General features: G+C 40.5%; 1 protein-coding gene across 6 annotated transcripts in view; it reads left to right on the top strand.

Annotated features, from left to right (window-relative positions):
- tln2b (talin 2b) overlaps positions 1-14,602 on the top strand; it is a 119,395-nt gene that overhangs the window by 59,223 nt on the left and 45,570 nt on the right. For all 6 annotated transcript variants that reach the window (XR_013294352.1, XM_077567340.1, XM_077567335.1 and 3 more), the window contains 13 exons: positions 706-861; positions 2,837-2,938; positions 3,035-3,111; positions 4,761-4,944; positions 5,029-5,142; positions 5,545-5,653; positions 7,316-7,524; positions 8,235-8,333; positions 8,663-8,830; positions 9,009-9,303; positions 11,224-11,390; positions 13,272-13,400; positions 14,184-14,297. Coding sequence is in view for 5 of the 6 variants with exons in the window: in XM_077567340.1 (XP_077423466.1) it covers positions 706-861; positions 2,837-2,938; positions 3,035-3,111; positions 4,761-4,944; positions 5,029-5,142; positions 5,545-5,653; positions 7,316-7,524; positions 8,235-8,333; positions 8,663-8,830; positions 9,009-9,303; positions 11,224-11,390; positions 13,272-13,400; positions 14,184-14,297 (1,923 nt within the window). In the remaining variant the exon portion in view is untranslated. The remainder of the gene's footprint in view (positions 1-705; positions 862-2,836; positions 2,939-3,034; positions 3,112-4,760; positions 4,945-5,028; positions 5,143-5,544; positions 5,654-7,315; positions 7,525-8,234; positions 8,334-8,662; positions 8,831-9,008; positions 9,304-11,223; positions 11,391-13,271; positions 13,401-14,183; positions 14,298-14,602) is intronic.

The following is a 14,602-nucleotide window of genomic DNA, read 5'->3' as shown; positions in this document are numbered from 1 at the left end:
ATGTCATGTCTCGTCACTGTCATCTTTTTGGTTCTGCTGTGTTTGGTCGAAGCGAATGAAAAGTAATGTTTTGTGACAGAGATGTTGAAAAATATTTGCTGGTATGACTGATTTATGGCAGTGATAACCGCCCCAGTGGCCAAAACATTCCTAATTAAAGTTAAACTGCGCTAGAGGGTGCTAGAACAGCACACATAACAGATGTGCTGCTTTTAATATCATGACATGACGATGACGATATTTTGGCCATTTTACAATATTGCCGTTATCGTTACATCCCTGGTTTAGACTAGTAGGGTGCATATTTTTGGGTTGGCTTCCCCTTCAAGATCCAAAAATGATCGCCATTCACTCAAAAATGAATGCCTTGAAGGAGATTTGCACTGAACGTCGGTTGCCCCTGTGAAATGAGCTACAATATAATGGATTTCCAGTGGGCAGAGTGCTGGTTTGAAGCACAATGCTGACGCGCTGACAGTGACTAAAGCCTGTGGAGACCCTGCTCGATAAAGCAGCAGTTAAATAAGGCTGAAATCTGCTGGGTCAGTTCACAGCTGCCCCCACCCCCCTGCTCCGTCGGGGGGCTCACAACGCCACAGGCACGGCATGTGTATTAACACAGTGTCCGTGTCTCAAATGAATCATCTTGTGGAGGTGTTTAGCACCGGCGTGAATATCATCTGATGTTTTTCTCCTATCCGGCAGGAAAAGATGAAGGGTAAAAATAAGTTGGTCCCACGCCTGCTGGGGATAACCAAAGAGTCTGTGATGCGAGTGGAGGAGAAGACGAAAGATGTGGTTCAGGAGTGGCCCCTGACTACCGTCAAAAGATGGGCCGCCTCCCCTAAGAGCTTCACCCTGGTACTGTTTGACTCTCAGCATCACGTCCTCGGCACCACACAGACACATGTTCCCGTTTTCAACCTACTCAATGTATGTTCCGTGCTCGGATTGAGCGAGATATGTTTGAATCTCAAATTCAATCGTTCCTATTGTTTTCATCTTACAGCACAAAGAGCATTCATAAAATTGTGAAGCCCTATATCTACTGGCCGGCTATTTCATCGAAAATATGCCTTGGGAGGATTGTGCAGACTTTAGATGTTTTATTTATACCCCAAAATATTTTTTTTTTTTTTTTGCCAGCAAGAAAATGATATTTTTGTTCCATATTTGAAAGACGTGCTATTTTAAACCGATGAACAGACTCATATCACACCATAAGTATTTTTAAGGTAAAATTTTATGGATTCAGAGCAAAACAGTCGATCCCGCATACATGAGGTTCCACAAATTTGCAACCTGGCAGATTTTTTTCCCCCCACTATTTTTATTATTTTTCTATCTCTACTTGGAAAACGCAAATAGGGGCCGCCATATTTTCGCATTCCGGCATATTCGATTGCACACTTCTGCCGCATTTGGCATTTTAATGACCAAAAGTAAAGTCGATTTTAGACTCCCTAAAACCCGGTAAAACTTGTGGCGCAGATGGTGTAATGCGATTTTGGCAGGCGGACAGATTCTAACCTGCGCCGATGTAGGTGGTGGATGTCATATTGAACAAATTATTCAGACCAAAAGTAAAGTAGATTTTAGACTCCCTAAAACCCGGTCAAACTTGTGGCGCAGATGGTGTAATGCGATTTTGGCAGGCGGACAGATTCTAACCTGCGCCGATGTAGGTGGTGGATGTCATATTGAACAAATTATTCAGACCAAAAGTTAAGTAGATTTTAGACTCCCTAAAACCCGGTCAAACTTGTGGCGCAGATGGTGTAATGCGATTTTGGCAGGCGGACAGATTCTAACCTGCGCCGATGTAGGTGGTGGATGTCATATTGAACAAATTATTCATCCATCCATTTTATTAACCGCTTGGGTCAAGGGTCGCGGGGGCCGCTGAAGCCTATCCCATCTGGCTTCGGGCAGTTGGCGGGGTACACCCTGAACTGGTTGCCAGCCAATCGCAGGTTACACAGAGACGAACAACCATCCACACTCACAATCACGCCTATGGACAATTTGGAGTGTTCAATTAACCCCCCATGCATGTCTTTGGTATGTGGGAGGAAACCGGAGAAAACCCACGCAAGCACGGGGAGAACATGCAAACTCCACCCAGGAAGCTCGAAGCCCGGACTCGATCTCACATCCTCTGCACTGGGAGGCGGACGTGCTAACCAGTCATCCACCGTGCCACCACAAATTATTATCAGTTATTTATTTTTAAAATATTTTAATAGCACACCCTTGACCGGTTGGAAAAGCTGTTGGAGAGGGTTCACGCTTGGACGCCCGACGGAGGTGCGAGGTGGTCACCAACAGTCCACGTCACACTTAGTTCGAGTGGAGATCATCTTGCTGTTCTTTTTTTACTGTAAATGCACTTTGCGTGCGCGGACTCCTTCCACATGCCTCTCTCTGCATCGAATTCAAATGGATTCATGAGGAGAGCCGCTTCGATTGGCCGTGAGTTGGCTGCGTTCCGTCCCACAATGGAGCAAAACGGAAATGCCATCTTCATAGCTACGCTAGTCTAAAAATAATTTTAAGAATACAGTAATTTTTCATTTTGCTTTTCATTGTGTGTCAACTATGCGGATAAAGAAAACTGGTCTCTACCACACTATATTACATACCCACATGGCTACTTGATTTTCCTTTGGTTTCGAGCAGGAATAATGAAGGCTTTTATTCAGTATCTATTATTTATCTGTGAGCCTGCTTCCAGGATGGCGTTATATATAGAATGCGCCAGCAGAGTTTGATAGACATTAAAATCCTTCGATTCAAACACCATCTGACTGGCCTTGAATCTCTGTTTTGCCTGAAGGATTTCGGCGAGTACCAGGAGAGTTACTACTCTGTCCAGACGACAGAGGGAGAACAAATATCCCAGCTCATTGCCGGGTATATTGACATCATTCTGAAAAAGGCAAGCACCAAATATGCAACTTTTTTAATTGATAGGACATCGTTTTACTTTACATTTTGGTCTTCATTCATTTTCTCTGGACTCCTCTTCTCACAGAAGCAGAGTAAGGATCGCTTTGGCCTTGAAGGAGATGAGGAGTCCACCATGCTGGAGGAATCTGTTTCCCCTAAGAAGTAAAAAGCATTTCTCTTTTTTTGATGTTTGTTGTCTACATGTTATTTGAATGCGCTTCCAGTATTGCTATAAAAGTATTTGGACAGTCTCTGAAAATGGAAGTAAATATGGAATGTTGCACCCTGTGAGATTTTTCTCCATTCTTATGAGAAAAAAAAAAAAAGTCTTCCAAAACAGTTTTCACAAATTTAGAAGCTTGAAGGGGAAGCTAACCCCCCAAAAATTATTGACATTAATATATTCTATGCAGCCCCATTATCAATTAATCAATCAATCAATTAGTCTAATTATGGTATTTTGGTTGATATTGCGTTAGTAGAATATGAGTTAAGCAGCAAAATCCAGCCATTTTTATCAATATCAGAAGGCGGCCATTTTGCCACTTGCTGTCGACTGAAGATGACATCACAGTTGCTCAGGTCTCAGGTAACAACCAATCACGGCTCAGCTTCAGAAAACAGGTGAGCTGTGATTGGTCACCCACTGAGCTTGCTAAAATTTTGCTTCATAACTCATATTCCAAAAATGTAATATTAATCAGAATGTCATGTTTAGACTAGTGAGGTCACTTATAACATATTATTGTCAAGAAACGGTTAAGGTTGACGACTAAGGGATTGCTACAGCATAGAAGAAAATCTCATCATCCCTGCAAAGTCATTGCACAAGCCGCTATGTTATTATTTTTCTACACAAGAAAAAAACGTTTGGAGGTTAAGATATCACAAAGGTTAAGACATCACTTCTTGGAAACAGATTTATGCAGTCATTTTCATTTCCCAGCTGGTTGCCGGTTCTCCCAGTTTTCCCATGTGCCCTAGTAGCTGACGGAAACTAATGCATTGCTTGTTTTGCGCTCTTTCCCACTCTCTCACACACATACACGCACACACAAGTTTGTTTTACTATCTTTGTGGGGCCATCTCATTGACATAATGCATTTCCTAGCCCCTCCCCTTAACCCCAACCATCAAAAATGATTGCCTACCCCTATTCCTTACCCTAACCTAAACCATAACCCAATTCAAACCTAAACTCTAAAACCAAGTCTTGACCCTCAAAAAGAGGTCCAAACTTGTCCATGTAAGGCCATTTTGCTGGGCCCCACAACTCTGTAAAATCCCCAAATGTTGGCCCCACTGTGTAGCAAAAACAAGACCACACACACACACTTGGAAATTTGTATTCACCAGAAATCCACAGGGTTCTCCGGTAGAATTGGGCATCATGCCCCTGCTGCTTTCGGGACAGTTGACTCGATGTTCTCAGTACCAAACAAATTGCTGTTTCTCTCTCTCTAAAAAAAACAAAACAAAAAAAACTCATGAATACAAAAGTCATATTTGGCGCCAAGGAGGAAAATGTTCATTTTTCGGTATGATAATTTGTCTGACTATGCTTACTCGCCATGGCAACAGCCATTAGTGTAAGGATTGTTTTAATTACAGCTGAAGTGTTTACAAGAAGCTCTTTCAGCCCCTCTCTTTCAGTTGTTACACTCTTTATAAGACGCCGTTATGTGACAGCTCGTTTGAGGACGTTCCATTCCGCGTTTGGCTAAACAATGACCACACAGAGCAAGCATGAGTGACAACTAACAGCAGTTATATAGCAGCAAATTGATGTCTCATCTCTCTTTTGTCTCAAGGTCCACCATTTTACAGCAACAGTTCAACCGGGTGGGTCGGGTGGAGCACGGCTCGGTAGCCCTTCCGGGTATTATTCGCTCGGGGTCCGCGGGCAACCCTGACAATTTCAATGTAGGCACCATGCCCTCTGCCCAGCAACAAATTACCACCGGACAGATGCACAGAGGACACATGCCACCGCTAGTGAGTACATACAGTAATCGTTTATCATCGAGGTCATATAGTGCTGGGCTTTTCTTCACAAAGCGTATCTTTTATTGTGGTCAGAATCTGGCCCAGCAGGCCCTGATGGGGACGATCAACAGCAGCATGAATGCCGTGCAGCAGGCCCAGGCTGACCTGGGACATGTCGATAATCTGCCTCCTCTTGGCCATGACCTGGTGCGTCCTCGCTTCACACTCACGTACTCAAAAGAAGGTCCACCTGTGCAGTGTAATGAGATCCCATACAAGAGCTATATCAAAAAATTCGGCCTATACAAAATATTAATGCTCAGTTTTGTAAAAAAAAAAAAAAAAGCTGAATTGCTGAACCACCCTTTTAAGAGATGCTTTACCAGTTGGACTTAATGAAGGGTCCATTGAGTACATTTCCTATGAAAAATGTTTTGCCCATGATTGCACAATATCCCATCATGTCCTCAACTCACTCTGTTCTACTTTTTCTCCTCTTAATGCATTCTGGTATTAACCGCAAATGTTCAGTAACAATCCCAACATTTATACGGGATCAGGGTCTCCCACTGTGTCTAAAGCTCCCTTTCTTTTCCATTCCACTAAAAGGCATCCAGGGTTTGGGTTCAGAATAAAGTGGATGAATCCAAACATGAAATCCACTCTCAGGTTGATGCCATCACTGCTGGAACAGCATCTGTGGTCAATCTCACTGCAGGTAAATGTCCAGATATATAAAAAAAATCATTAAAAAAACGCATATAACTCCATTAGCTCTGTGTTCTTTATTTACTTCCTGTGGCGGCCTATAAACTCTGCTCACATGGGCAACCAAACTTGGACACATGTTGGAGAATACTAAAGTAGTTTGTGCACTTTGCAAAGTCAAATTCATTGCAAATAGACGCTGCTGGAGTGCGGTTGCTCATGGGCAGAACTAAACCTGTAAGCGAGAAGTTTTGTGGATATACTGTAAGTAAGATGCTTTTAAAGCTATAAAAAAAAAGTATTTGAATCTAAATATACTTTCTCTTTAATGATTTTACATTAATTCCAATATATTTTACTTAAGTTATAAATCTTGTAGAAAATGTGATTAAATGCAATTAATTATGTAAAATTGTGCGATTAATTCATTCAAAAAATTTTAATTGCTTGTCATATAGTGCATTATTGGGGGGGGGGGGCAGATAAACAGATTATACTGTATAATAAACAGGCATGGGCCAGTGTATACCACACTTCAATTGTTGTTGTCCACTGATTGGTCCTGATGTAACTCAGTGTGTTTACATGGTAATCATTACTCTCATAATTGTAGCTGTAGTTGATTTGTAGGTGAAATGTGGATTTTGAAAGCTGCTTATTTCCAGTCATCAAGTAGTTTTTTAGGTCTTTAAGGAAATTGATCCTGAAAGATACAGTATTCGCAGGCCTCCTCAAATTGTTCAATGAATCAGTTGTATTTTCTTGATATTTCAAAAAATAATAATAATATAACCAAATCTTGAAGGGAAAAAAGAGAGATTTGGCCCATAAAGTACCGAAGCATATTGCATTCACTTGAGAAAAAAAAAAAAAAGTCATGTTTTTTTGTTTTTTTGTTTTTTTTGGGGGAAGCTTTGTTTTTTGGAGTATTTTTTTTCTGTTTTATTGAATACTCCCACCCCCTGTTTTTTTTACAAAGTTTTTTTTTGTTTAAAAAAAATATTTTTTTTCTGTTTTTCTGAATAATTTTTTTCAGCCTGTTTTTTGGGGGGGAAATTGACAGAAAAAATAATTCAGTCAAACAGAAGAAAATATTCAAAAAAACAATTTTAAAAAATACTCAAAATAACAATGCTCCCCCCAAAAAATAGTCAGGAAAACAGGAGGGTTTTTTTTTTTCTTCAAGTGAATGCAATACGCTTCCGTAATAAAGCATCTAATTCAGGATTTTTAAAAACGGCGAAGCAAAAGGAAACTAACCAAAAATAAATAAATTCAGTGATGATTGGCTTGAAGTTTCCTCTAACAAGGGAACATTTCACATTTTCCTTTATTACATACAGTAAATTGTATTGCTCTGGAGATTAGGCAGTGCATCTCATTGCTCCTCATGTGGTTTGGCACCATTCCAGTCAAGTTCCTGCCAGCCTTTTTGCTGGGTTTTAATCTTCCCTCACCATCTGTTTGGTGACACTTCCTCCACCACCCAAATCGAAGATTTGCTCCTTCACAGGCAACGTCTCCCTCGATTTCACTTATCTCAATAGAAACATCACTGACTGCTCCAATTGTAACTCTAATAAGTGGCGCTGTGCTACAACATATCACATATGCTCTGCACTGTGTACTAGTTTGACATTGAACCACAGTGGCGGTGCACTTCCCTCCACAGGTGAGCCCACAGAAACTGACTACACAGCGGTTGGTTGCGCCATCACTACTATCTCCTCCAACCTGACTGAAATGTCCAAGGGCGTCAAGCTGCTTGCCGCGTTAATGGACGATGAGATGGGAAGTGGACACAAGCTCATGGGTGCTGCCAGGATGCTGGCAGGAGCGGTGTCAGATCTGCTCAGAGCTGTTGAGCCCGCGGCCACTGAGGTGAGGCACCTATTTGTTATTTTAGAGACATGGGCAAACAGCATTTACATTTTCTTTAAAGACCCTGTAAAGTCAATTCAGACACCCGTTTTTTTTGTTTTTTTTGCCGCTAGAGTGCCTCGTTGTTGCCATGAGTGCACGCACCTCAAAAATGGAAGAGCAAGGATGTGGGAATTTTTTTTTAAAAGTCAGACGTAACAGCCAGATGTGAACGTAAATTCAAAAATGTATTTCTAATACACATTTGAACACTTCACTTTGGATAGTTCGGTTGTTTAGCCACTTTAGAGTGCCTCGTTGTCACCATGAGTGCACACACGTCATGCATGCAGAGAAAAGTGGAAGAGCAAGGACGTGGGGAAAAAGGTAAGTCAGACATGACAGCCAGCAGGTGGACCTAGGCTTCAAGCTGGTATGGCCACTTTAGAGCGCCTCGTGGTTTCGAATTGGAAAAAGCCTTATGACAATTTTTTTCCAGGATTTTTTTTAAAGCCCTCTTTTATTTAATTGATGAAAATTATTTCATCATTCACATTTGTTGTTCCCAACACTCTTCTCTATAGAGTGTCAAATTTAGACTTTTTTTTTTTTTTTTTTACTTTACAAGGACTTTAAAGTTTCTTCTGAAATGGAATGTGACCCCTGCTGGTAGCATTAGTGTGTGTAGTCCAAGTTAGCGTACTGAACGTGATGATGTCATCTCCCTACAGTCCAGGCAGACTGTGCTGACTGCAGCAGGAAGCATCGGACAAGCCAGCGGGGACTTGCTCCGTCACATGGGGGAGGGCGAGACTGATGAGAAGTTCCAGGTTGGACCACACCCACTCCTTGTTCCTATGACAATGCTGGCCAAACAGGACTACGTAGTCTGAATAACTCAATGCATGGTTATGTAATTAGCCCATGCTTTATTCTTAGACTATTACTTCATGTAGTTTTGTGTCATGGATGGTTTTCAGCTGTAACCCAGACATTTCAACACAATATTATTGTCTACTGGTTTCCTTTCTTTTGCATTGACCATAATATACAACTAGATGTGATTTATTGGAGAATTTTCTTTCTCTTGTACATCAGTACAATGAGGAAGATAAATATTGCAACACCTTCCTCTCATCTCTCCATTCCTGCATTGCAGGACACGCTGATGAACTTGGCCAAGGCAGTGGCCAATGCAGCTGCTATGTTGGTTCTAAAGGCCAAGAATGTGGCCCAGGTGGCCGAGGACACCATATTGCAGAACCGCGTGATTGCGGCCGCCACTCAGTGTGCACTGTCCACCTCACAGCTGGTAGCCTGCACCAAGGTAATGATGTGAAAGTTGTTGGGCTGCACAGCCAAGTAGGTAGAGGACATCCTGAAAAATAATTGCAGTGATCGAGCATGTAAAAATAATCATTTTTGAATGGTTTTGAGGACAGAAGGCAAACACGCTTTTTTAAAATTGTCCTAATGCATTCCTGCATTCTTCCGACTTGTTGCAGGTGGTAAGTCCAACCATCAGCTCCCCCGTGTGTCAGGAGCAGCTCGTGGAGGCAGGGAAGCTGGTGGACCGCTCTGTGGAGACGTGCGTCAAAGCGTGCCGCTCAGCCAGCGACAATGGCGAGCTGCTGAAGCAGGTCGGCGCAGCGGCCGGCGTGGTGAGCCAGGCCCTCAGCGACCTTCTGCAGCACGTCCGCCACTACGCCAGCTGCGGCGAGCCCATCGGACGCTACGACCAGGCTACTGACACCATCATGAATGTCACCGAAAATATTTTTACTTCGATGGGTGATGCCGGTGGGTATCCAGAAGTGAGGTTGTGGCTGGATGTGGGGTTCATTTGCATAAATTACTATTAAGGCCAAAGCAGGGCTCAGCAACCTTTACTGTCAAAAAAGCCATCTTAGGCCAAATAATTAACAAAAAAATCTGTCTGTAGCCGCAATAGCTTTCAACATTATGATGAACGAAATAGTGTTAGTGTTAGTCTACTGTACTGAGGGCCCAACAGCTAATTTGAGCTGCACCATAATAGAAAATATGCAAAATCCAATACTTTGAGATTCCTTTTTTTTTTCTCTGTCTTTTGTCTTTGTTTGAATTTTTTTACTTTTTGGGCAATTTTATGAACATTTTATGGTCATTTTCTGCCTCTCTTCTTCCTTTTTTGGATATTTCATAGCTATTTTTTTACATTTCTTTCTGCCTTTTTGCTATCAATTTTGATATAATTTTTGGCAATTTTGTGGACATTTGATGATATTTTTGGGGATTTCTTCTTTTGTTTTTGGACATTTTATAGTTACTTTTTAAATGTTTTCTTTTCTGCCTTTTTATACAAATACATCTTCTGACTTGTATTCTTTTTTTGCAAATTTGTGTACATCCTTTGGTAATTTTCAGGATTTCTTCTTTTTTTGGGGGATATTTAATATTAATTTTTTTTCCTGCCTTTTTTTTGGGGGGGGGCAATTTCAAAGACATTTTATGGTAAATCTTTCTTTTGTTTTGTACATTTTCATGGTTACTTCTTAAAAGTTTTCTGCCTTTTTTTTTTAATGTTCTTACTTTTTTGTCAATTTTGCTTACATTATGTGGTAATTTTTTTGACATATTTAGGAATTTTTTAAAACTTTTTTTTTAATCGACCTTTCGTATCTTTTTCTGACAACTTACAAATTTGGACTCTTTTTTTGAATATTTATTATTATCCGATTATTATCTAAATAATTTAAAGAATATTTTATCTGAAATTTTAAAATATGTAAGAAAAAAATAATAATAATTTCTGCCATTTATTTTTTTTAGAGATCCACAGGGAGCAACAGGACAGGGACGAAAGAGCCACATGTGGCTCCAGTGGCTAAACTATAAAAATAATGTAACTACTAACTATAAACTATAAAATTATATACAAGCATTAGTACTAAACTTTTCATAAAATAAAATTGTGTTTTGAATAGGGGAAGGCATTTAACCTTCAAGAACAAAGCGTTTTATTTTTTTCCCCAAATATACCTGTTCAACAACAAATCAACAGTGATTTATACTCGCCAAGCAATCTATATTCTCCAAGGCTGTACATGTAGGCTGTAAAACATCTCACTGTCTAGTCTCTCGAAGGAGGGGGGTGAGTGATTTCCGACTGGAGGTGGGCGTTTGGGAAACATGGCTTTTTATAGCACATGTGTGGGGAGATGCTGCGTGCACGCTTTGCCCACAACATTAGTTTCACGTGCAATTTACATCAACATAGAGCTGTGCGTTCATCGTCAAAGAGAGATACTCACATATACTGAAGTATTATAAGCCTATTGTTGTGGTTAACGATGTTGTAAAACAACGTTGCATCATACTCAGAGATGTTTGTTATAGTTACCTCATATTAGAGGGTCAAATATGTATCTATTAGTGGAGACGTGATAGCTACATACAAAAAGGAAGTACAATAAAACCTTCCAGGAAAGCAATTGTGAAGTCAGAGGTCACTGATGTTGAACGAGAAGGCTGTTAGCTTGAGGTCAGGGATCTTCTATACAGTTATTCAAGCATTCATTTATGGTCCTTGCTTTGCGCTGTGGGGCACAGTCTTGCTGGAACAGAAAAAGACCTTTCCCAAATGGCTCCAACTAAGTATATTTTCCCAAATGTCTTGATTCACTCGTACTAAATCCTATAGTGACCTGGCACAAATGCAAGTTTTTTGTTCCTTAATAGGTGAGATGGTGCGTCAGGCCCGGGTTCTAGCGCAAGCCACCTCTGACTTGGTCAACGCCATGCGGTCTGACGCCGAGGCAGAAGTGGATGTTGACAACTCCAAGAAGCTATTAGCCGCGGCTAAACTCCTGGCTGATGCCACAGCTAGAATGGTGGAGGCGGCTAAGGTACAATTTTATTTTATTTTTTTCTTACTAATGTATTGATTGATGATTTGATTTTCATCGCATTTCCGTTTTTCTAATTTCACTTCAAAATGGCTACCTATTTATTTTTATTTTTTTAGAAAAAAAGCTCAGTATTGTTCATTCGGTAATTTTACCGATTTGTCATCATCATCGCTCTCTTTTTTTTCTTTTTTTTTTGTATGTGGGTGAGTATGTGTATGTGCGTGTGTGTGTATTCATTAGTTCACCTAAAACCTATTAAAAAATCCCAAACCGTTCACCTAAACCGAACACTTCCAGCCAGAGTCGTGAGGCCGTCAGGAGACCCGAGGAAGGACCAAAGAAAGGAAAATGAAGTGGCTACCTAATTAAAGCACAGCTCTCATTATCAGCTTAATCTATTGAAGAACAATACCTTTTTATTTTTCCTCTCTCTCCCTAATAATGTTATGGCCTGTAACTCCAGATTGAATGCTGTGTTAAATATGAGCTAAATCAAGTTGCAGTATTGCCTTCATTAATTTACTGCATATTTTTGGCATAGCTGCTCACACTCTGCCTGCCATCATATTTTCACCTCCCATTTATAAGGGGGCAGAATCCATGGCTCTTAATAAGCTCCCGGCAGGTGGAATGCTGCTTAAGGGTCATTTTTAATCAGTACATTAATTGCCACATCCCTGAGAGCCAAAATGAACTTTTTATTGCTTTAAATGCGTTTTCAGCCCCTGATTGCACACTTCAGGTGAAACTGTCAAAATCTTCAAAATGAGCATAAGCACAATGAAATTAATGCTGGAATCATCTTCAGGATGCTAAAATACACTAAATAAAGCAAAAATTTTGAGTCTAAAACGTTTAGCTTAGCTGTGAGAGCCAAAATGAACTTTTTATTGCTTTAAATGCGTTTTCAGCCCCTGATTGCACACTTCAGGTGAAACTGTCAAAATCTTCAAAATGGGCATAAGCACAATGAAATTAATGCTGGAATCATCTTCAGGATGCTAAAATACACTAAATAAAGCAAAAATTTTGAGTCTAAAACATTTAGTTTAGCTGTGAGAGCCAAAATGAACTTTTTATTGCTTTAAATGCGTTTTCAGCGCCTGATTGCACACTTCAGGTGAAACTGTCAAAATCTTCAAAATGGGCATAAGCACAATGAAATTAATTCTGGAATCATCTTCAGGATGCTAAAATACACTAAATACAGCAAAAAAATTTAGTCTAAAACGTTTAGTTTAGCTGTGCGAGCCAAAATGAACTTTTTATTGCTTTAAATGCGTTTTCAGCCCCTGATTGCACACTTCAGGTGAAACTGTCAAAATCTTCAAAATGAGCATAAGCACAATGAAATTAATGCTGGAATCATCTTCAGGAAGCTAAAATACACTGAATACAGCAAAAAATTTGAGTCTAAAACATTTAGTTTAGCTGTGAGAGCCAATATGAACTTTTTATTGCTTTAAATGCGTTTTCAGCCCCTGATTGTACACTTACGGTGAAAATGTCAAAATCTTCAAAATGGGCATAAGCACAATGAAATTAATTCTGGAATCATCTTCAGGATGCTAAAATACACTAAATACAGCAAAAAAATTTAGTCTAAAACGTTTAGTTTAGCTGTGCGAGCCAAAATGAACTTTTTATTGCTTTAAATGCGTTTTCAGCCCCTGATTGCACACTTCAGGTGAAACTGTCAAAATCTTCAAAATGAGCAATGAAATTGTAGGATAGGAAATCTGGCAACGGCCATCATCAGAAAAGCAACGTACCGGTACTGCTGTAGCATCCATTGTGACTTTTATCGGCAAGATCTGATTCAAGCTGACATACAGCAAGCCAGCGCTTCATTTTAAATGTGTGTGTACGCACCCTCAGGGGGCGGCTGCTTACCCGGAGAATGAAGACCAGCAGCAGCGGCTCCGAGAGGCGGCCGAGGGCTTGCGTGTCGCCACTAATGCCGCCGCTCAAAATGCAATAAAGAAGAAGCTCGTCAGCAGGCTGGAGGTGAGTCAAACGTGTCAGCAGGTTTGCATCTTCTTCTTATTTGCCTTTCTATGCGCCGGATCCGGCCCTGCAATATAAACATTAGAAGCTCAAATAGACCCAAGCTCTTATAGTTTAGGTGAATTTTCTTCCCGATAGTGAGATAGAAATCTCATTTGCGGTGTGAATGATGCATGCGGTTGCGAAGACCTGTGTTTAGCCCGCGGTATCAGATTACCCTTAATGAGTTGAGCCACTCAGCTCCAGCGATCAGACGTCGTACATCACGGTAATAGCGCTAATGGTCACTTCCGTAACGGTGCCATGCATGTGTTATGTATGTGTGCTTGCAAATGTTTTACCGCGGATAAATTAAGCCTCCATATCACTTCACTGCAGGGTGTCATATTCTTGTCATCGCTTCAAAGTTGGTGACAACTAATTAATGTGAACTAAGAAGTATATATAGTATATTTAATCTGAAGGACAGCCAAGGAAACTGCAGTACAAAAGCAGTGCTCATTATCTTGTGGAAAAAATGCTTGACAGCACAGACGCATTTCAGTTCCATTTGGAGTTCTCATAAGATTTCAGATGAAAATCTAACCACTTGTATTTGTGGAAAACGGAGCGCTGTCATGTCTGGGAGATTTCCGACTAAATTCTTATGAGAATAGGTTGTTTGGTTAGATATAACAGCCCTGGCTTACATGACAGCATGGAGCCAAACCCTTTACCGGGTTACTTTTTCTGTTAACATTCATTTTCTATTAACCCCAAGTAATCTTTGTGTCACTTGTGCAGATAGCAGCAAAGCAGGCGGCGGCTGCTGCTACTCAAACAATTGCAGCTGCGCAAAATGCCGCGGCTTCCAACAAAAATACGGTCTCCCATCAACAGCTTGTACACAGCTGCAAGGTATGATGGTCACACTTTTTTTGCGCTCTGTTAAAATCCCTGTCAGATGTGGAACGCCTAAACACAAGCCGTACTATTTTTATAGCTATAAAATACACAATATCTGCATGCTTTGCTTGCGTGTGATCTTTCAGTCATGATGCTGTAGAATTTTATATTTCTTGTAGTATGTCTTTACTTTTTTATTTATTTTTCTCTGTACTACTTCGCTTCTAAAAAACCTTGGGGTGTTGTTTTCCCCCGTTATATCACAACTTTGCCATATATATATATATTTCTCTCATGTGATTATAACTTCATTTAGT

This window comes from Vanacampus margaritifer, chromosome 6 (assembly GCF_051991255.1).
Source record: "Vanacampus margaritifer isolate UIUO_Vmar chromosome 6, RoL_Vmar_1.0, whole genome shotgun sequence".
Taxonomy (NCBI): domain Eukaryota; kingdom Metazoa; phylum Chordata; class Actinopteri; order Syngnathiformes; family Syngnathidae; genus Vanacampus; species Vanacampus margaritifer.
The sequence above is the reverse complement of the archived record's forward strand: the minus strand, read 5'-3'. Positions and strand labels throughout refer to the sequence as shown.